This window comes from Pantherophis guttatus, chromosome 2 (genome assembly GCF_059756535.1).
Source record: "Pantherophis guttatus breed Tessera chromosome 2, ASM5975653v1, whole genome shotgun sequence".
In the NCBI taxonomy this organism is placed as follows: domain Eukaryota; kingdom Metazoa; phylum Chordata; class Lepidosauria; order Squamata; family Colubridae; genus Pantherophis; species Pantherophis guttatus.
In genome coordinates this window covers 264,852,598-264,874,885 of record NC_142064.1, presented here as the reverse complement: position 1 = coordinate 264,874,885, position 22,288 = coordinate 264,852,598, and the positions used below count along the sequence as shown (strand labels likewise).

The following is a 22,288-nucleotide window of genomic DNA, read 5'->3' as shown; positions in this document are numbered from 1 at the left end:
TCCCACCCACCCCCCATGCCCAGCTGAGTCGCACAATCATCAGAGGCTTTTTTTTTACTTTTAAAAGCATTTTTTCTACAACTTCGGCCGAAAAAATGCTTTTAAAAGAAAAAAAAAAGCCTCTGATGATTGCGCAGCTCGTCAAAGGGATTTAAAAGAAAAAAACCCTTTTTTTCTTTTAAATGCTCCGACGATCCCAGCTGAGTTCCCTGATCAGCAGAGGCTTTTTAAAAAAGCCTCTGCCGATCAGGGAACTCAGCTGGGATCGTCAGAGCCTTTTGAAAGCATTTTTTTACAACCTCTTAGCCGAAGAGATTGTAGAAAAAATGGTTTTAAAAGTAAAAAAAAAATGGCCATGCCCACCCAGTCACATTACCTCCCCCACCACCAAGCCACGCCCACAGAACCGGTAGTAACAAATTTTAGATTTCACCTCTGTCCAATCTCTTCTTAAAAACCTCCAGGGATGAAGCACCCACAACTTCTGAATGCAATTGGTTCCACTGGTTAATTGTCCTCACTGTTAGGAAGTTTCTCCTCAATTCCAGGTTGCTTCTCTCGTTGATTAGTTTCCGTCCATTGTTTCTTGTCTTGCCTTCTGGTGCTTTGGCTAATAAATTGACCCTCTCCCCTTTGTGGCAGCCCCTCAAATACTGGAATACTGCTATCATCACCACCAACATCTTATTAAGTCTGCATTCAAAATGGCATTATAGAGTGTCCTTCTAAAAAGGTTAGCCTGGTGAACAGTTAGCCATGTGGTTTGATGGGCTATTCTATTTTGCTTTTTGTTTTTTTACAAATCCTTTTTGGAAACATTTCTACCAAATATAGATTATCACACCCTCTTTCTTAGACCCCAATTTCTGGGCCCTGCTGCATAGTTTTTTCTCTGTGTGATCTAATGGATACTTCCGGGCAGGCCAATTTATGGAACATGGCATTTAGCACTTAGCAGATATAAAATTTCCTCCTTCAGGAATGAACAAGACATGCTGGGTGCTCTTGGATGCAGCCCTGGCCAACAGGAGTGAAGCTGGCTGCCCTGGAGACTCTCACCTGATGGTGTTGCGATGTCCTAAAACTTTGGGAGCCACTTTAAATAAGTCATTAAGATTTGGGGTGTATGGAGGCTTTGATGTCCATTGAGAGACACCCCCAAGAAAATGTATTGTGTAATTCTGTAAAAAAAAAAAAAGTCATTAACTTTTAAGGCTGAGCACATAGCTAATCTTCATAAGATTAAGTAGCATCACATTTCACTATTTCACTTGGCTCAGTTGCAAAGGTTGGTTGCTAGAAGTCAAAAACGACTTGATAGCTTTAATCAGTGAAAACATCTTGCAGACCTCTTAGGCAGAGACGGTACAACCGGTTCCTATCTGGAGATGGAAGTCAAGAGGACAATATCTGTGCCTAGAAAGCAGACAATACAGTAGGCGGGCTCTGAGGTTGATTTTAAAGAATTAAAACCAATCGAATACTGCATTGCTAGGTAGGATGGGAGGAGAGGAGAAGCTCAAAGGAACGTCCTCTTCCGGATGGCTGATGGGAGGAAGGTGGTGTGTGCAGAGTGGCTTTTGTGCTCTTCCCAGGGTCGGAGCAGCAGCTGGCAGGTGAGTTGAGGGCTGCAGGTGGGAGGAGAGTCCGGGAGCAAGTCGGGCTGTTCGGTTCCCTCCACGGCCTGGAAGCGGAGAAGCAACTGGGCTGAAGCCTCTCAGCTGCGGCTGCTGCAGGTTCCTTCCCTCCCCAAATGGAAGCCCACTGGTGCTGCAGGCTGTGAAACTGGTGGCTGCAACTTTCTGCTGGTCTGAAGATTTAAAAAGTCTCCTTCAAGTGAAGGTTGATGCTTTGGGAATGGCTTCCCACCAGAAATTGTGGGTGCTCCATCACTGCAGGTTTGTAACAGAGTAACATAGTTGGAAGGATCCTTGGAGGTCTTCTGTTCCAACCCCCTGATCAAGCAGGAGATCCAATACCATTTCAGACAAATGTCTCCAGTCCTTTTTTTAAAAGTCACCAGTGATGGAGCCCCCACAACTTCTTGTTAGATCCGGCGCAGGGAAAAGAAGACTGGACCAGCTCGATACATAAAGCAACTTTTATTCATTACAAAGTAACGAGTCAAGACTGCTGGCGCGCTGCCGGAGCTCTCCTTATATTCGCTCCCGGCAGACGCACCGCCCCTTGACAGGGATTCAAATCTCCCGCCCGATGGCTGGCAGCCAATCAGGGCGGATGCCCTTATAAGGACATAACACTCCTCCCCCCTTAGTCCGAAATGTCAATCTCATTCACAAACGTTACGTAGTCGCGCAGGTACGCCGGACGCCTCGGCACCCTAGCTGACCTGCGCAGTCTCACTTCTCCTCCGTCTCCGGCCTGGAAGGACGGGGCTCTTTCGTCTCCTGGTTCCCTCTCCGGAACCGGGCTCGGTTCGGCTGTCGAGTGAGCGGGGCCACCCCCAGCGCCTCCGGCCGGACCGCAGACCTTGGATCGCTGGTCCTGGTGGTCTTCCTCCTGTCCTGTGGATCTCTCGCCTCGCCTCGGCTGCTCGGTTCCGACCCGGGAAGAGCGTCTGAGTCTCGGTAAGTCCATTTCTTGCTCTTCCCTGGTCTCCCGGGCGCTGTGGTTCGGTCTCGGTCCGGTTTGCTGCCGCTCGGGTGGCGGTTCCGCTCGGTTCGGGTGGTGCTGGCTCTCGCTGTTGTTGTTGTGCCGTCCGACCTCGCAGGGGTGGCGTTGGTCCCCTCGGTTGGGCTGGCGTCGGTCTACCTTGTCTGGCTGGCGGTGGTCGACCTGGTCGGGGTGTTGTTGCGGTGCTACCTCCGCGGGGCGGCGGAGGTCTCCCCTGCCGGGGTGGTGCAGGTCTCCCTGGCCGGGTTGTTGTCGACTTCCCCTTCCCCCTAGTCCCTGGTCTACCGTTGGTTGGTGCCTGGGGCCATCCTGGTCGGGGTGTCGTTTCTTGGCTGTCTCTTGTGATGGGCGGGGGTCCCCCACGTCGGTGAGTAGTGTGCCACCCTCGCCCGTGGGTCGTGGGTTGCCCGTCTTGGCTGGGTCCCGGTCTACTCGCCTTGAACTGCAGTCTCCCCTGCCGGGCTGGCATGGGCTGCTGTCACTGGTGGGGTGCGTTGCTCCTCCTCTGGGCAGGTCCCGGTCTACCTGCGGGCTGGGTTGGTGGTCCCTGGCCTTGCTGTGCCCGGTGCCCACCTGGCTGGGTTGTTGTTGCCATCCTCCGTGCGGTTGGCCCCGGTCTACCTCGCTGGGCTGCCGGCGTGACAGCCTCTGGTAGTGGGCTGGGCCGACCTTGACGGGGTGGTGCTGCTCTGCCTCGCAGGGGTGTGGTAGGCCTACCTCGTCGGGGTGTGGTAGGCCTACCTCGCCGGGTTGTTGTAGGCCTACCGGGTCTGGGTGTGGTAGGCCTACCTCGCTGGGGTGTTGGAGGTCTACCTCATCGGGGTGTTGTAGGCCTCCCTCGTCAGGCTGGTTTTCATGCGCTCCCCCCCACCTTTTTCGGAGTTGGTCGATGTGACGTCTCGCGAACTGTCCATCTTCCAACTCGACGATGTATGATTTGGGGCCGGTTGTGCTGGCAATCTTCCCCTTCAGCCACTTAGGAGAGCCGCTGAAGTTCAGCGCGAAAATTGAATCTCCGTTGCTGAAGGCGCGAAGCGGGCGGCTGGCGGTTGCGGTCACTTCCGGGCTGTATTGGGGGTGCAGCCGGTCCAAGGGTGACCTCAACCTTCTGCCCATCAACAGTTCGGCCGGGCTCTTGTGGGTGGTGGCGTGTGGCGTGATGTGCTGGGTGAGGAGGAAATTGTCTATGCGCTCTTGCCAGTCCCCCGGGCCCATCTTGGTGAGGGCCTCTTTGGTCAGTCGGACCATGCGTTCCGCTTGTCCGTTTCCGGCCGGCCTGTAAGGGGCGGACAGGGCGTGGCGGATGCCCAGTCCCGCCAGGAAGGATTCCATGGCCAAGGATGTGAGCTGGGGGCCGTTGTCTGAGACCAGCACATCCGGTAGACCATGAGTGGCGAAGAGACGGCGCAGGGCTCGGATCGTCGCGTCCGTTGTGGTAGATGCCATGGGCACCACCTCGAGCCATTTGGAGAAGGCATCTACCACGATGAGGAGGTGTCGCCCCTGCATCGGACCCGCGAAGTCAATGTGGACCCTCGACCAGGGGTTGCCGGGGGTCTCCCACTTCGCGACCTCGGATTGCGGCGGCGCTGGGCGAACTTCTTGGCACGGGTCACATCTGGAGACCCATTGTTCAATGTCTTTGTCCATGGAGGGCCACCAGACATAACTCCGTGCCAGTGCCTTCATGCGGACGATGCCCGGGTGCCCCTTGTGCAAGGTCTCCAACGTTCGCCGTTGCAGAGTGCTTGGAATCAGCACCCTGTCTCCCCATAGCAGACAGCCCTTCATGGTGGACAGCTCCTCCTGTTTCCTGGCGAACGGGCTGAATCTTTCCTCTGGCTTTCCCGACGGCCACCCTCTGAGGATCCAGGATTTCACTGTGCGGAGTGTGGGGTCCTTTTGGGTGTGGACGGCCACATCTGCGGATGACACCGGGCAGCTGGCGTCGTCATCAATGTGCAGTAGGTGGAGTGTGGGGGCTGGGTCTTCGACCGGCTTCTTCGACGGGCATCTGCTGAGGGCGTCGGCGTTTCCTATGGCTGTGCCTGGCTGGTGCACGAGCCTATAGGAGTAGCCCGCTAGGAAGATTGCCCATCTCGTCATTCTCGGGGACATGAAGGTCGGGGTTGGTTGGTCGCCTGCGAGGAGTCCCAGGAGAGGCTTGTGGTCTGTGACTATGGTGAAGCTTCTTCCGTAGAGGTATTCGTGGAAGCGCTTCACTCCAGCCACGATGGCCAGGGCTTCTTTGTCCAGCTGGCTATAGTTCCGTTCTGCGCCGGACATGGTCTTTGAGAAGTACGCGATTGGGGCTTCCGAGCCATTGGGCAGTTCGTGGCTGAGGACTGCCCCCACCCCGTAAGGCGACGCGTCGCAGGTCAGTCTGATGGGAAGCGTCTCGCTGTACTGAATGAGTACGCTTTTGGACGTCAATAGTCCTTTGATGGCCCGGAATGCCGCTTCCTCTTCCTGGCCCCACTTCCAGGAAGCCGATTTTCCCAGCAGGCGGTGGAGTGGCTCAGCAACTGTGGCTTTCTGTTTTAAAAAAATGGCGTAAAAGTTGAGCAACCCAAGGAAAGCCTGAAGCTCCGTTTTGTTTTTTGGGCTTGGAGCTTCATGGATTGCTTCCACTTTTGATTTGGTGGGGTGGATGCCTGTGCTATCAATGAGGAAGCCCAGGAACTCGACTTCCTGTACTCCTATGATGCACTTGTCCCGCCTGACCCTCAAACCCTTGGCCTTGAACCGCTGCAGGACAAGCCTGAGCCTTTCAAGGAGTTGGGTTCTTGAGTCACCGGAGATGAGCACATCATCGAAGTAAGGCACCACCCCTGGAACGCCTTGGAGAAGGCGTTCCATCATGGATTGGAAGATGCCAGGGGCAGCGCTGACTCCAAATTGGAGGCGGTTGCATTTAAATGCCCCTCTGTGCGTGACAATTGTTTGAGCCTCCGCCGTTTTGTCATCCACTGGCAGTTGCTGGTAAGCCTGGGCCAGGTCCAGTTTCGCGAAAATTGATCCAGATCCCAGGGAATGCAGCAGATGTTGCACCACTGGGACTGGGTATGCGCTCTGTGCCAACGCCTTGTTGATGGTACAACGGTAGTCAGCACAGATGCGCACGGACCCATCATGCTTCAGTGGGGTCACAATGGGGGTCTCCCATGAGGCATGATCGATCGGTTCCAGGACGCCCTGGGCGATCAGCTTATCCAGCTGCTCATCTACTTTAGGCCGCAGGGCAAATGGAACTCGGCGGGGCTTGAGCCTGATTGGGGTGATTCCCTTGTCCAGATTAAAGGAGATTGGCCTCCCCACAAATTTCCCCAGCTTACCATCGAAGACTTCTTTGAACTCTTCGATGATGGAGTCGAGTTCGTCCCTGCGGATCTCGTGGATGCCCTGAAGTGAAAGTCCCAGCGGCTTGAACCACTCCACACCCAACAGGTTCGGTCGGCTGTGCTGCACAATGGTGATGGGTAGCTTTCCGTTGAAGTCGTTGTACTTCACCCGGATTGTGGCTCTGCCTAGGATTTCAATGGGGTTCCCGTTGAAGTCCACAAGTCTCGCCTTCGGGGTTTTCAGCTGGGTCCTTTTGTATGCCGGGTTCAGCTGCTGTAGGTGCTGCCAGTCCATGATGGAGTAGGCGGATCCGGAGTCTACCTCCATCTTGCACGGAGACCCCTCTGCTAGCAGCGTCACGTGGAACTTGGTGGTTCCCTCGTCGCTTGTGTGAGCAATGGTGGTGGTCTGGTGCACCGTCCTGTTGCGGGGATATTCCTCCTCCCCGCGCCGGGACTGGTTTGAGGACCGTTTGGATGTCCTCTGGTTATCTTTGCGATTTTCCCTGAATCGTGGTCTGGGTGGTTCCGGGGCTGGATCTGTGGCTCTGCAGGCCTCTGCGATGTGGCCCCTCTTCAGGCATCGGCGGCAGGTCGCGTCCCTCCATCTGCAGTTTGCCCTGGGGTGGTCGCCTCTGCAGCTGCCGCATCGCTCTCCCCGGTCGCCATGCTGTGGGTTTTCCCGCCTGGGAGGGCGGGACACCTTGTGGACGGCCATTTCCTCATCAGACTCGGATTGAGTAGTTGCCTCGTCTGATGAGGTCGGGCCCGACTTGTGGATCTTATGGATCCCCCTTGCTTTTACCATCGCGGCGGCTGCTTGCTCAGACGTTTCAGCCGCCGTTGCCTCGTCGAGGACATCTTTGAGCGGAATCTTCTTCCGGCTGAGGAACTTCTTCTGCAGCCCCACATCTCGCATTCCAAACACAATGCGGTCCCGGATGGCATTGTCCACATTGTCGAACTCGCAGTTGGCAGCGATTTGGCGAAGCGCTGCCACAAATTCCTTGATGGATTCACCTTCCCGCTGGTTTCTTTGCTGGAAGGTGAACCTGTTTGCGATGGGGGTGCCTGTAGGTGCATAGTGCTCCTGTAGGACTTCCTGCAGGTCGTTCCAGGACATCTCCTCGATGTCCCTGGGTGCCACGAGGTCAATCGCCATCTCCAGAACGTCCGATCCGCAATGAGCCAGGAAGAGGGCTCTTTTTCTCTCCTCATCGAGGTTCTGGTATCCATTGCCTCGCAGGAACTGCCGGAATCGGACCATGTATGACCTCCACTTCTCCCGGGATGGGTCGAACGGGTTCAGCGCGGTCATCGGGGCTTGCGGGGTGGCCATTCTGGAAGATCACTGTGGTGTGGTGATTTTGTTCGGTGGGCGATCGTGCCAAGAGTCTTGTGAAGGTTCTTCTCTCTAGTCCTTCGTCGCCAGTGTTAGATCCGGCGCAGGGAAAAGAAGACTGGACCAGCTCGATACATAAAGCAACTTTTATTCATTACAAAGTAACGAGTCAAGACTGCTGGCGCGCTGCCGGAGCTCTCCTTATATTCGCTCCCGGCAGACGCACCGCCCCTTGACAGGGATTCAAATCTCCCGCCCGATGGCTGGCAGCCAATCAGGGCGGATGCCCTTATAAGGACATAACACTTCTGAAGGCAAATCCTTCCATTGGTTAATTGTTCTTGTGTCAGGAAGTTTCTCCTTAGTTCTAGGTTGCTTTTCTCCTTGCTTCGTTTCCATCCAGTTTCTTGTCTTGCCTTCAGGGGTTTGGAGAATAGATTGACCCCTTACCCTTTGTGGCAACTCCTCAAGTATTGGAAGACTATCATGTCTCCCCTAGTCCTTCCTTTCACTAGACTAGACATACCCAATTTCTACAACTTTTCTTCCTATGCTTGCGCTCCAGCCCCCTAATCATCTTTGTTGCTCTTTTCTGCATTCTTTCCAGAGTTTCAATATCTTTTTAATGATACGGTGACCAAACCTGTATGTAATTTTCTAAGTGTGGTCTTACTCTTTATAAAGTGACACTAGTACATCACATGATTTTGATCCTATCTCCCTGTTAATGCAGCCTAGTATTGTATTGGTGCTTTTTTTGCCGCTGCAATACACTGCTGGCTCATATCTAAATGATTGTCCACTAGGACTTCAAGGTCCCTCTCATAGTTACTGCTTGAGCCAGGTTGTACCTATTCTTGTTTTTTCATACATAAGTGTAAAACCTTATTTTTTTTCCTCCCTCAAATTTCATTTTGTTAGGTAGGGCCCGGTGTTCAAATCTATCGAGATTCTCTATCTTGAGCCTATCTTCTGAGGTATTGGCTATTCCTGCTAACTTGGTTTCATTTGCAAATTTGATGGGTTCCCGTTCGATTCCCTCATCTAAGGCATTTACGAAGATATTAAAGAGTACTAAAACAGGACCTTGGGGTACCCACTGCTTCCTTCCCTCCATATAGATATAGTCCCATTAAGGAATACATTTTGAGGGTGGTTTGTCAGCCAGTTATGAATCCATCTGTGTGGATGGATGTACCTGTCCCACATTTTTCTAATTTACCAAGAAGTAGGTTATGGTCTACTTTGTCAATTGCCTTACAGAAATCCAATTATACTATGTATTTAACTTGTCCACTAATTTAGTTACTTTGTGTAAGAATGAAATAACATTTGTTTGGAATGATCTGTTTTTGACAAACCCATGTTGACTTCTGGTTATATATTTGCTTGCTTCTAGGTGTTTGCAGATCTCTTGTTTCATTATCTTTTCCAGGATCTTCCCAGGTAGTATTGTCATGCTAATTGGTCTGTAGTTTTGTGGATCCATTTTTCTCCCCTTTTTTGAAGATGGGAACTATATCACCTCTATTCCAGTTCACCTGTAGTTCCTTGGTGCTTGAAGATCTTTGAAATCTATGGTTCAATGGTTCTTAGATCACGTCTGCCAGCTCCTTCAGAACTCTGGGATGTAATCAATCTGGTCCTGGTGGTTAGAACTTGTTCAGAATGGACAGGTGTTTTCCTATCATTTTCTTGCCTGTTTTAATTTGTATTCCTTGTCTGCCTTTTACAGTTCCGTTTTTTTATAGGTTTGGCTATTTTTTTCTTTTTGCCTGAAGATAGGTGCAAATAATGAATTAAGTAGCTCTGCTATGTCTCTACTGCCTGTCACTTCTTCCTTGCCATCATCTCCCATTAGTGGAAAGACTGTTTCCTTGACTTTTTTCTTGTTTTATATATGTTTTAAAATTATTTTTGACATTTGTTGCAAGTCATAGTTCATTCTCACCATGAGCTTGATTTCATCTTTGCAGATTCGGACTATATGCTGGTATTCTGCCTTAGTTATGTGCCCCTCTTTCCATTTTTTATACTTATCCTTTTTGTCTTTCAGTTTATTGGAGAGTTTTTAATGCAATCATCTTTGTTTTTTTTGGATTTCTTACTTTTCTTTTTCAGTGATATTGTATTAGCCTTGGCTTTTGTAATCATGTTTTTCAGAGTTTCCCAAGCTTCTTGAGTTGTTTTTCCCTTTAAGATTTTCATGCTTGGAACCTTTCACATACTGTCTCTACGTTTGTTTAAATCAGCTCTTTTAAAGTCTAAGACACTAGCTTGATTTTGTTCTATTGCTTGTGTCTGCATTATATTGAATTCCATTATGACATGGTCACTCTTGTCAAGAGTTCCTGCAACTTCAACCCCCCCTCTATGATTTCATCTCTGCTAGTAACAATTTAGAACACTATAGCTGACCCTCTAGTTCCTTCCTCTACCTTTTGGATGACAAAGTTGTCAGCTACATTCATCAAGAACCTTTAAGACGAAATTGGACAGCCATTTGTCCAGAATGGTATAGTCTCCTGCCCGAGCAGGGAATTGGTTTAGAAGACCTCCAAGATCCCTTCCATCTCTGTTATTCTCTTATGGGCCTGCTGTTTTCGTGGCAACAAGATCAGAGTGATCTGCCCCTGGTCTTTTTTGAGATTTTTGTATTTTTACTTCCATGTCTCGCCAATTTTTATTTTTTTTTAAATTTGATTTATATGCCGCCCTACTCCGGAGACTCAGGGCGGCTTACAATGCGTTAAGCAATAGCCTTCATACTTTTGTATATTTATACAAAGTCATCTTATTGCCCCCACAAACTGGGTCCTCATTTCACCTACCTTAGAAAGGATGGAAGGCTGAGTCAACCTTGAGCCTTGGAGAGATTCGAACCAGCAGTAATTGCAGGCAGCTATGTTAATAACAGGGTGCTTAGACCACTGTACTATCAAGGCTCTCCAATAAGCATGGTATTCCCAGTTGTGCCCCATCCATGTATTAACCAGGTTCAATTGTGGTTAATCCAGTACTTTTTAAAAAATAACTACTGAAGACCTTTTGGGATGTTCAGTTGTATAGGTAGTCCTCATTTACCACTTCTTCCCTGAGCCTTCAAAGTTACTATGGCACTGTAAAAGCAAATGTACATCAGGTTCACACATTGGTGGTCATCATAGCACTTGTTCAGTGACCACACCGCAACAGTTCCTCTGATTATGAAGGTGCAGGAAGAGGAGATGCACCAATTTGAGTTCTGCCAATTGGTGCATATTTATGTTGGTCGCAGCATCCCCCACCCATATTCCCTATTTATGACCTTCCCAGCTGGCTTTTGAGAAACAAATCAGTGGAGATGCCAACAGGATGTTGCAAGTGACAGTCATGTGAAATTGCCTTTAACAACCCACAGTGATTTGCTTAAGAATGGCAGAGGAACAGATGTAAGTTGGCACTCGTGTGACATCATGCTTAATGATCAGGCTGCTTAGTGACTTTGAAGCCAGTTCCAATTGTGGTTAGTAAGTGAGGACTGCTTGAGTTGAGATGTCACCAGAATACTTGTGGACAGTAATTTCTGATTTTATTTGCAACTGAGGACTTCCATAAGCAAAACTGATGCTTCAAATCTTGCACAACCATTAGGCAGCACTTCATCAATTAAAACTCCTCTGAAATTAGCACAGAAGGCTTGATTGTAATCATTTTGGGACATTTTTCAAGCTTCAAAGATACGGATTTTCCACATACATGCCTTTATAGGTGCATGTATCTATTTCTCTCTATATACCTATATCTGCAAATAGATAATCTATCCCCAGCACTTCCAGATATGTTGGATGATAGGCCTTTCCACTGCTAATAATTTGTGATTGACTCAACTCAACAACTGAATTTGGCCCAAATCAACAAGTGTCCAGGGAATCACAATGTAAGATGTTATTCTAGGATTGTGGCATGTTTGTTTTTTCAATTGTATACTTTTTTCTTTTTCTCATATCTTCTGCAACCATTTTATAAACAAAGTTATGCTTTTCTTTGAATCCTATAGACAAAGAGAATGGCAATAAGAACATTCTAGACAACTGAGAATAATAAACAATTTTGAAAAGGAAACCATATGGAGCCAGAAATCAAAATATTTTCTATTTCCTTCAGAAAACCACATAATTCTTCTCCTTCCACATCAGGTGAGAGACAAAGGAGAGAAAATAAAGAAGAGATTTGAGGGCTGGAAAAAGTAGAGTATGCGAAACTCAAGGATAGATTACATGAAAAATCAAGTGAGATTATTTTTTATTCAGAAAAAGAGGGAAATATCTGGAAATCACACATATTTTTGACCTCAAGAATATCAGTGGTGAAAAAGCTCCATAGATGATGATGATGATGATGATGATGATGATGATGATGATGATGATGATAATAATAATAATAATAATAATAATAATAATAATAATAATAATATAATAATAATAATTTTATTTATATACCGCCCTCCTCCCGAAGGACTTCGGGTGGTGTACAGCCAAAATTAAAACATAAATATACAATATCATAGTTAAAATTAATTAAAATCATTCAATAGTTTTGGCCGAATTTTAAAACCCAAAGTTAAAACCCAATTTAAAATAATTCAATTAGGCAGCCCCGCCTGTCGGAACAGTAGGGTCTTGAGGGCACAGCAAAAGACCCGGAGATCAGAGATGTTACGAATATCCGGGGGCAATTCATTCCAAAGGGCAGGGGCTCCGGCAGAGAAGGCTCTCCTCCTGGGTGTCGCCAGCCGGCATAACTTGGCCCACGGCACCCTGAGGAGTCCCTCTCTGTGGGAGCGAACTGGTCGGTGGGAGGCTGTTGGTGGCAGAAGGTGGTCCCGTAGATATCCTGGTCCAATGCCATTGAGCGCTTTAAAGGTGGTAACCAACACCTTGAATTGCACTCGGAAGACCACTGGGAGCCAGTGCAGCTCGCACAGGAGAGGTGTTACATGGGCGTAACGAGGTGCGCCCATAACCACCCGCGTGGCCGCATTCTGGACCAGTTGGAGCCTCCGAGTGCTCTTCAAGAGGAGCCCCATGTAGAGAGATGTACCTATGGTGGGAAAGATAAATGTGATTATGCACGAGTAGATCCACATTGGAGAAAAGCCATAAAAAAGCTCCAAATATAGCAAAAGCTTTGGTCAGAACATTCCTTTATGGTTCATGGAAGGACACACACAGTGCAGATGCCCTACAAATGTGGTAAATGCTTTAGTGACCATGGCAACGTGGTGATATATCAGAGGACTCATACCAGGGAGAAACCCATTGAATGTGCTGATTGTGGGGAAAGTTTCATTAGAAATTCTCATGTTGTAAGCCACCAAAGGGTACACACAGGAGAGAAACCCTTTGAATGTCCTGAATGTGGGAAATGTTTCCATGGGTGTCGCGCACTTGCGCATGCCCACACCCATAATGCAATGCCCTCCAGGCAGGCCCAGCCCCCCTGTGCATGTGCGCGCAATCCTCCCATGCTGCCCCACCCCACCCCCTTGTGCAGGCACACGTGACCCCCCCGTGACCCCATTTTGGACCTAGCAGGCCTCCCTGAAGCCTCCAGAGGCTGGAAACAGCCCATTTCTGGACTTCCGGTAGGCCCGTTTTTCGCCCGCCACAGGCTTTGGAGGCTTTCCTAGAGCCTCCAGGAGGGCGAAAACGACCTCCACCAGACCTCCGGAGGCTAGAAACAGCCTGTATCCAGTACTTCTGAGAGGCCTGTTTTTTGCCCTCCACAGGCTCTGGAGGCTTTCCTCGAGCTTCCAGGAGGGTGAAAATGAGCCTGGATAGCTCAGCAGACTAATGCATTGTAATTTAACTCCAGCTGTCTGCAATTAGTAAGTTCGAATCTTGCCAGGCTCAAGGTTGACTCAGCCTTCCTTCCTTTCTAAGGTAGGTAAATTGAGGACCCAGTTTGTGAGGGCAATAAGCTGACTTTGTAAAAATATACAAAAGTATGAAGGCTATTGCTTAACGCATTGTAAGCCGCCCTGAGTCTCCGGAGAAGGGCAGCATATAAATCAAATTAAAAAAAAAAGAAGAAAATGGTCTCTCCCGGACCTCCAGAGGCCAGAAACGGCCCATTTCCGGACTTCTGTTTTTCGCCCTCCCAGAGCCTCCACATGAGCCCTGTACCTACCTGGCATCCAAAACGGGCCGCATGGAGACTCCTGGGAGGGGAGGGGCGGCATGGGCATGCACGTGTGTCTCCTGCATGCGCAGCAAGACCCAAAAATCAGCTGGCCAGTGGGAGGCACATGCACATGCACAATGGAACTGATCTAGGGCGATGGCTTATGTATCCGCAGAAATGGCTCCATGTGCCAGCTGTGGCATGTGTGCCATAGGTTCACCATCACAGAGTTAGAATATTTGAATAGTAGATTCCTAGAGGATTTGGAGGAAATGAGGAGAAGAACAGCAGGAGAGCTTCCTCTTCCGGCTCTTGGCTGAGAGGGTGGAGGCGAGGAGAGTGGCCCTCTTGGTCTTCCCAGAATGGGAGCAGCAGCTCAAAGGTAAGGTGACCAGACGTCCCGCTTTTGGCGGGACAGTCCCGCTTTTGAGCAATTTGTCCCGCGTCCCGCGGCGTTTCAAAAAAGTCCCGATTTTTCTTGAGCCCCAGCTGATGGCTAGAAGAAAAAAAAACTGTTTAAACTCTTGCCCGGGGCTTCAAAGGGCCGCCCTACAGGCAATCAGTGTAAAGCAGTTTTTTTTCCCCCTAGCTAAGCTTCAGAAACGAAACCGAAACCAGGGTCTTTGGTGCAGCGTGACAAAATGAGGCAGAGAGAGATTTATTTTTATTTTTATTTTTCCTCCACAAAAAAGGTAGGTGAAAAACTGCAAACAATGGGAAATTTAGGAGGAGAGTTCAAGATTTTAAAACACAAAGGAAAAAAAGCTGTATTTAACTAGGGAATTGTAATAATTGAGATACTATTAATTGTATATTGTGTTGAAAGCAGAAATGGTTAAGTTGTGGTTCGGAGGAATATATGGGAGAAATTATTTGGTTTATTATTATTGGTAAATATAATTAATTGATTTGTAAGAAATTGGATTGCATGGAAATAATTGGAATATTCATGTTCATATTGATTAATATACAAAAAAGATAGTTTTATAACTAATTGATTTATATTAAAATGTTGAATTTGTATTAAACAACTGTATTACATAATTACATAATTAAACAATGTGAGGATGGATATAAAAATAGATGACAATGGGAAGGGGTATAATATAGAATAGAAGGGAAAAATTGAATTTGATTAAGATTAGAGATGAGGATGAAGGGTAATATTGGTTTTTTTAAAAAATAGATGAGGAATAAATATGGCAAAAAGGAAATATAGAAATTGTAAATTTAATTGAAATGACTAAACGCTGTTTAAATTTGTGAACCAGCCAAATATTCTGTTCAAAGAAAATACATTGTATGTTTGTATGTGTGTTTCTAATTATTGCTATTTATTCATATTTGTTCTCTTTTATTCTTTAAAGTTTAACAATTCATTCTTTATCTTAATATCTTTATATTTGCTTGGGGTTGGCTTTCTTCCCTTTCATCTTTTTTATTGTACAGCAATCTTTCTCCTCAAACCTACCACCTCTCTCTTTTCTTTCCTTCTTACTTTCTCTTCCCCCCACCCTCTTTTTCTCCTCCCTACTTCCTCTTTCTTTCTCCTTCTCCTCCTCTCTTCCTCCCTCTCTTACCCTCACTCCTACTCTAATTTCCATTCCTTCATCCCTCTCTATTGCTGTAATCCTTTAATGCATATGGACTACTCAGAGGGCTGAAAAAGTTATTTTTGACTGGTCCTCACACTTTTGACCAGTCCTCGAACTTACGACTGTCCTCACATTTTACATTTTTGCCCTATCTTGTCACCATGTTGAAGAGAAGCAGTTGTGAAATGAGTGACATGGTTGTTAAGAATGCTGCACGGGCATAAATGTGAGGATGGTCATAAGTGTGAGGACCAGTCAAAAGTGCGAGGACCTGTCAGAAATGACTTTTTTCAGCCCTCTGGTTAGTCCTTTTGTGCATATGGACTACTCAGAGGGCTGAAAAAGTTATTTTTGACTGGTCCTCACACTTTTGACCGGTCCTCGAACTTACGACTGTCCTCACATTTTACATTTTTGCCCTATCTTGTCACCTTGTTGAAGAGAAGCAGTTGTGAAATGAGTGACATGGTTGTTAAGAATGCTGCACGGGCATAAATGTGAGGATGGTCATAAGTGTGAGGACCAGTCAAAAGTGTGAGGACCTGTCAGAAATGACTTTTCAGCCCTCTGAGTAGTCCCTATACACATAGCCATGGCCACCTGGTCACATGACCAGGTAGCCACGCCCACCCAGTCACATGGCCTCCAAGCCACGCCCACACAATAAGCCACGCCCACAATGGTGTCCTTCTTACCAATGTTAAAATCTGTTCACCTTACCCTATAGACATAGCCATGGCCACCCGGTCACATGACCAGCTAGCCATGCCCACCCAGTCACATGATCAGCTAGCCACGCCCACAAAATAAGCCACGCCCACAATGTCCCTCTTTACCAATGTTAAAATCTGGTCACCTTACTCAAAGGTGAGCTAAGGTCAGGCAGAGGAGAGATTTTATTCCCCAGATTTTATTTCACTAGTGATGCATGCCTTTAAATTTCTGTTCTTGGGAAATTTAAAAAGTCTCCATGTTAGGGTTGACTCCTTGTAATTTTATGGGCATGTTCTTTTTTTGGCAACAATTTGGAACTGATCTGCCACTGCTGTCTTCAGGAGTTTTGTTTTTACTTCCATATCTAGCAAACAAACACAGGACTTCCTGGTGGTGTGCCATCCATGGATTAACCTGGCACAACTGTCCTTAACCCAGAGGTTTTTGGGTTTTTTAAAAGTTATTGGGCCCATGTAAAAAAAAAAGTTATTGGGATGTTCGGATTTATAGATAATCCTCACCACGTACCATTCAGTCTTCAAAGTTTCAGTGGTCTGAATAAAAGACTTTAAAATGTTCCTCAAAGTTGTGGCTATCACAGTTATGTGGGGATGGCACTGGCTTGCATTCAAGATGGTTGTGGTGTCCCACAGTCATGGACTTTCCATTTGGAAACTGACTCCTAACAAACAAAATCAATTGGAAATTGACAGGAAGTTGCAAGCCACAGTCACATTACATTGCACTGAGCAGACCACAGTGATTTGCTGAATGACCACAGCCAGGATTTCATAAGTGGGCATAGGTAAATGATGTCATACTTAACGACCATGCCATTTAGGAATGGACTTGCCGGTCCCAGTGGCTTTCAGTAAGTCAGGACTACCTGAATTGGGATGTCATCAGCATGATTGTAGACAGTATTTCTTGCCTTTTTCTTATTTGGAGTGGTGAACTTCCATGGGCAAAAATGGTCCTTTAAATCTCGCCACAGATCTTGGGATCATTTCATCAATTAACACCCACCCCCCTCATCACTCTAAAATTGGGCCAAAAAAATGTGAGTGGACCCACATATATGTGTATGTGTATAATTTGTCCCCAGCACTTCCACATATATTTGATGATCTTTGCAATTCTTTGTTGACCCAAGTCAACAAGTTTCATAACTGAATGGGCATTTGACATTTATATTGAAAATATAAATAATTAATGTAAGAGGTTAAGTTAGCATGTTGGCATCCTTGCTTTTTATTGTAATGTATGCCTTTGGATGTGCTTTTTAAAAATGTATAACCATTTTATAAACCATAATTAAACTAACCCTTTTATGTGAATCTTACAGGCAGAAGAATGCCAAAGACAGCACTGTGGAGAACTGAATCACAAGCAGCATTAAAATGCAGAGGAAACCAAGGTAGCAATCAAAATCTTTTTAGTTCCTCCAGAAAACCCCAAAACTCCTCTTCTTCCCCAGCAGTTTACAGACAAGGAAGACAAAACCAGGAAAAGAGTTTTGAGATGGACAAAAAAAAAAAAATAGAGTATCTGGAAGAAACATATCAAAATATCAAGGGGCATAATTTCCTAGTTCAGAAAAAGAGGGAAATATCTGGAAGTCAGTGGAAACAAAAAAGTCACTTGGACAGCCAGATAAGGCAGACCATAATGCAGGCCTCACCCTGTGAGGAAGGAAATAGTAGCTTGAATCAATGCTCCATCCAAGAAGGGATTCAGAGTATTTTTTACGTCCTTGAGAATCCAAGAATGTCAGTGGTGGAAAAGATCCACAGATCTGCCTATTGTGGAAAAAGCAAAGATTGTAGAATTATGCCTGAGATGATCCTTACTGGAGAAAAGCCCTGTTCCCATGGAAAGGCTCACACCAGAGAAAAGCCCTACCAGTTGTCTCAATGTGGCAAAAGCTATAGCAAGCAGGCCAAGCTGATAATACACCAGAGGACTCACACAGAGAAACCGTACATATGTCCAGATTGTGGGAAATGTTTCAGTCAGAATTCCAATCTGGTGGTACACCAGACAACACACACAGGAGAGAAACCATATGAATCTCTGGTTTGTGGAAAAAGTTTTCGTCAGAATTCCCATCTGGTGATAGACCAAAAGACTCAGACAGGAGAGAAACCGTATGAGTGTCCAGATTGTGGAAAACATTTTAGTCAGAATTCTGATTTGGTGAGACACCAGAGGACTCACACAGGAGAGAAACCATATGAATGTCCAGATTGTAAGAAAAATTTCAGTCGAAATTCCAGTTTGGCAATACACCGGAGGATTCACACAGGAGAAAGACCCTTTGAATGTCTTGACTGTGAGAAAAGGTTCAGTCGTAATTTTGAACTGGTGATACACCAGAGAACTCACACAGGAGAGAAACCTTTTAAATGTCCTGACTGTGGGAAAAGTTTCAGTCGTAATTCCAGCCTGGTGAAACACCAGAGGACTCACACAAGAGAGAAACAGTATGAGTGTCCGGATTGTGGAATAAGTTTCATTCAGAATTCTGATTTGATGAGACACCAGAGGACTCACACAGGGGAGAAACCTTTCAAATGTCCAGTCTGTAGATCTTACTTCAGACATAAATCATCCCTTATTGCACACCAAGAAATACATATGAGGCAAGAGTAGATGAGTTTAGCGAATGCTTTTCATTTGTAATCTCCCATTGATAGTGTAGGTGAGAAATTGACTATTTGAATTCTGGCCTGATTCTTTTTACTCAAACATATCTCAGAACTAGACTTATAGATGGAGAGAAAAGGGAAATGGAAAAACGCTCACTTTTCTGGTTATCAGCAGAATGTTTTGTTTCTGATTATTGGCAGCAGTTTCTGGATATTTCCTTTTGTAGAAGTAGTGAAATTCCTTATTATGGCTTCTGGGTGATAGTTTTAAAGATTGATTATGTAACTCCCATATGTGGAGTTTCAGTCTTCTACCTTGGTTTCCTCTAGATTTTTAGCCCCAGAATTCCCCAGCCAACATATAAGTAATCCTCAAGATACAACTGTCATGGCCTTGCAATTATGGTTGCATGTTGCAACGGCTGTTAAGTGAGATTGCTTTTCTTAACTACCCGAATCATTTCTTACTCCCACTGGGTCCCTGCAGTCCTTAGGTCTGACTCCCACCCCACCAGGCCTCACACCCTCCTCCTCCTCCTCCTCACCTTTTGAAGATCTCTGATCCTCATGTCGGGGAAGTGTTGGAAATGAATTCAACCAACAAGCATGGGTCGATGAAAACAAAGAGATTTTATTAAAAGAAAATAATAAAAGCTATTTTGCAAAATAGGGTGGGTATATCCCAGCAGATCTCAACAGAGGAGTTTAAGCCAGGAAGCCACACCTAAAATTTCAAAAGCATTACATTTTATAGTTTCCTATCCCGACGGTCCATTTCCCTCCTCCTTTGGACTTATTGGACAGGTCCTCCGGGGTTTCAGCTAATCCAAGATGCCTCAAAGGAATACATTATCTCCCTCTTTGTTTTCTCAGATTACTTTCTCTTCAGCACCTCCCGTACCTCTCCATACCTGTCCATTACACATCTACCTAGCATCTCTCAGTTTTAAGGAATGTCTCCGTGCACCCTCAGCGGCCCCTCTCCTATGCCAAAGAACAGAATAATGCCCACATGACCTTCTCCAAGCATATGCACCATAGACATGGGAGAAAAGTTCCACAAAGCATATTATCTAACTATATTGTAAAATTCAGTCATATTTAGATCTTAATGCAGGAAAGATACAATTGATTTCATACATATGTTTTTACATTTTACATACAAATGCTTAACAAATAAATGCTTAAATGGAAAATACTTTTGTAGCAGCATAACATATATTGTGCAATAAAATAACAAGTTTCTATTCAATTATTACTATTCCCTTCATTACCATTTTATTTTTGAATTCCCTACAGAAGGACGGGAGGACATGCATCCCTGGGCCTCATGACTGTGTCCTGGAAACAGCCACCATTTTCAGTGGGCCCTGGATTCATCCCTGGGCCATGCGGTGGACTTGTGAAAGTGGCTGCCATTTTGCCACACTATCCAATTATGGAGGGGTCCAAAGATGCCATAGGATTTTAGTATTAGAAGTAGTTTGTCATGTACCACTGAAAGGCTTTACAGAAGTCTATGTAAATTGCATCTATTGCTTTGCCCGGATCAAGATTTGTAGTCCATATGTTTCTGCAGTGTAGAAGTTGTAGATTACAGGATAATTTATTTATTTTTTGAAACCAAATTGTTTATTAGAGAGTAGGTGTTTCTACGTGGAGGGTAATGGATTGGTTGATGATTGATTCCATGACTTTGCAGATGACGCAACATAAAGAGATTGATTTGTAATTTTCGACTAGGCTGGGATCTCCCTTTTTGAAGATAGGGATGACCTTGGCTAGTGACCATAGGTTGGTTAGGGAGCTGAATGAAAAGGAAATCAATAAAATATACCTTGCAGTTCTTTTATTCCAGATTCCTCCATTCAACAGAGCTCAGATCCGATAGCTAAAAGACCACTAAAGGTAAAGGTTCCCCTTGAACATATGTGCTAGTTGTTCCTGACTCTAGGGTGCGGTGCTCATCTCCATTTCAAAGCTGAAGAGCTAGCGCTGTCCAAAGACATCTCTGTGGTCATGTGGCCGGCATGACTAAACGCCAAAGGCTCACGGAACACTGTTATCTTCCCATCAAAGATAAAAGACCTAAAAGACCACTATCACTGTCCAAACCTTACTGGATCGCCACTGAAAATGACAGTGCAGGCTGTCCCTCTAAAAAGGTTAGCCTGGTTATTAGTCAACCATATGCTTTGATGGGATATTCTACTCTTCCCTTTTGTTTTCTTTTTAAAATGTATTTCAAAAATATTTCTTCTACTATATATTGACAATCACCCCCTCTTTCTTAGCCTCCATTTTCTCAGCCCTGCTGCATACTTTTCTCTCTCTGTGACCTAATGGAGATTTCCATGCAGGCAGATTTAGAGAATTTACACATGGCATTTAGCAGATATAAATTTTCCTCCTCCAGGAACCAAGCTTCTTGCTGGGAGCTCTTGGATGCAGCCCTGGCCAGCAGGAGTGAAGCTGGCTCCCCTGAAGTGTCTGGCCTGATGGTGCTGCCATGTCCTAAAATCTTGGGAGCCACAGGGAATCAGTCATAAAGTTTTGGGGTATTAGAGAGGTTTTGATCTCCACTGAGAGTCACCCCTAAGAAAGCTGATTGTGTAATTCTGTAAAACCTTCATGAACTTTCAGGGCTGAGCACATAGCTCATCTTGGCAAGGTTAAGTAGCATCACATTTCACTATTTCAGCTGGCTCAGTTGCAAAGGTCGGTTGCTAAAGTCAAAAACGGCTTGATCGCATTTAATCAGCGAAACATTTTGCAAACGTAGTAGAGACAGGACAAGTGTGTTTTTCTGCCTCCTATCTGGCGATGGTGGCCAAACAGGCAACACCTGTGCCTAGAGAGCAGACAATACAGCGGGTGGTTTCTGTGGTTGGGCTTTAAGGAGTTAAAACCATTGAGTACTGCATTGCTAGAAAGGATGGGAGATGAAAGAGCAGAGGAACTTCCTCTTCCGGATGACTGATGGGAGGAAGTTGGTGTGCAGAGCGGCTTTTGTGCTGTTTCCATGGTGGAAGCAGCAGCTGGCAGGTGAGTGGAGGGCAGCAGGTGGGAGGAGAGTCCGGGAGCAACTTGGGCTGGAAGCGGAGAAGCAACTGGGCTGAAGCCTCTCAGCTGCGGCTGCTGCAGGTTCCTTCCCTCCCCAAATGGAAGCCCACTGGTGCTGCAGGCTGGGAAACTGGGGGCTGCAATTTCTGCTGGTGGGAAGCTTGAAAAAGCCTCCTTTCAAGGGGAGGTTGAGCCTTTGGGAATGGTTTCCCTCCAGAGGTTGTGGCTGCTCCCATCACTGGAGGTTTGTAACAGGGCTGGAAGGGACCTTGCAGGTCTTCTATTCCAACCTCCTGATCAAGCAGGAGACCCAGTATAATTTCAGACAAATGGCTGTCCTGTCTCTGTTTAAAAGCCTCCAGTGATGGATCCCCTACAACGTCTGAAGGCAAATCCTTCCCCTGGTTAACTGTTCTCAGCGTCAGAAGTTTCTCCTTAGTTCGAAGTTGCTTCTCTCCTTGCTTAGTTTCCATCCAGTTTCTAGTCCTGCCTTCAGGGGCTTTGGAGAATAGGTTGGCCCCTCCCGCTTTGTGGCAACTCCTCAAGTATTGGAAGACTATCATGTCTCCCCTAGTCCTTCCTTTCACTAGACTAGACATTCCCAATTCCTGCAACCCTTCTTTATATTTTAGCCTCCACCCTGGTAATCCTCTTTGTTGCTCTTTTCTGCATTCTTTCCAGAGTTTCAACATCTTTTTTATGATACGGTGACCAAACCTGTATGCAATTTTCTAAGTGTGGTCTTACTCTTTATAAAGTGGCACTAGTACTTCACATGACCATGTT

At 46.3% G+C, this 22,288-nt stretch overlaps 2 protein-coding genes across 5 annotated transcripts in view; one reads left to right on the top strand and one right to left on the bottom strand.

Moving 5' to 3' along the window:
• Positions 1–22,288, bottom strand: part of LOC148115761 (uncharacterized) — a 321,967-nt gene that overhangs the window by 25,249 nt on the left and 274,430 nt on the right. The gene's annotated exons all lie outside the window — the stretch shown is intronic.
• On the top strand, positions 1,486–19,694 carry LOC117663216 (uncharacterized). Of its 4 annotated transcripts, none has more exons than XM_060688447.2 (4): positions 1,546–1,616; positions 8,717–8,763; positions 11,357–11,495; positions 17,137–19,694. In XM_060688447.2, exons 3-4 carry the CDS (start codon positions 11,426–11,428, stop codon positions 18,441–18,443), a joined length of 1,377 nt encoding a protein of 458 aa, XP_060544430.2. In that variant the 5' UTR covers positions 1,546–1,616; positions 8,717–8,763; positions 11,357–11,425; the 3' UTR covers positions 18,444–19,694. The 4 variants fall into 4 exon arrangements, with proteins under 4 accessions (XP_060544431.2, XP_060544434.2, XP_060544430.2 ...); XM_087884060.1 differs by having other exon boundaries at positions 11,357–11,588; XM_060688448.2 differs by lacking the exon at positions 8,717–8,763 and having other exon boundaries at positions 1,486–1,616.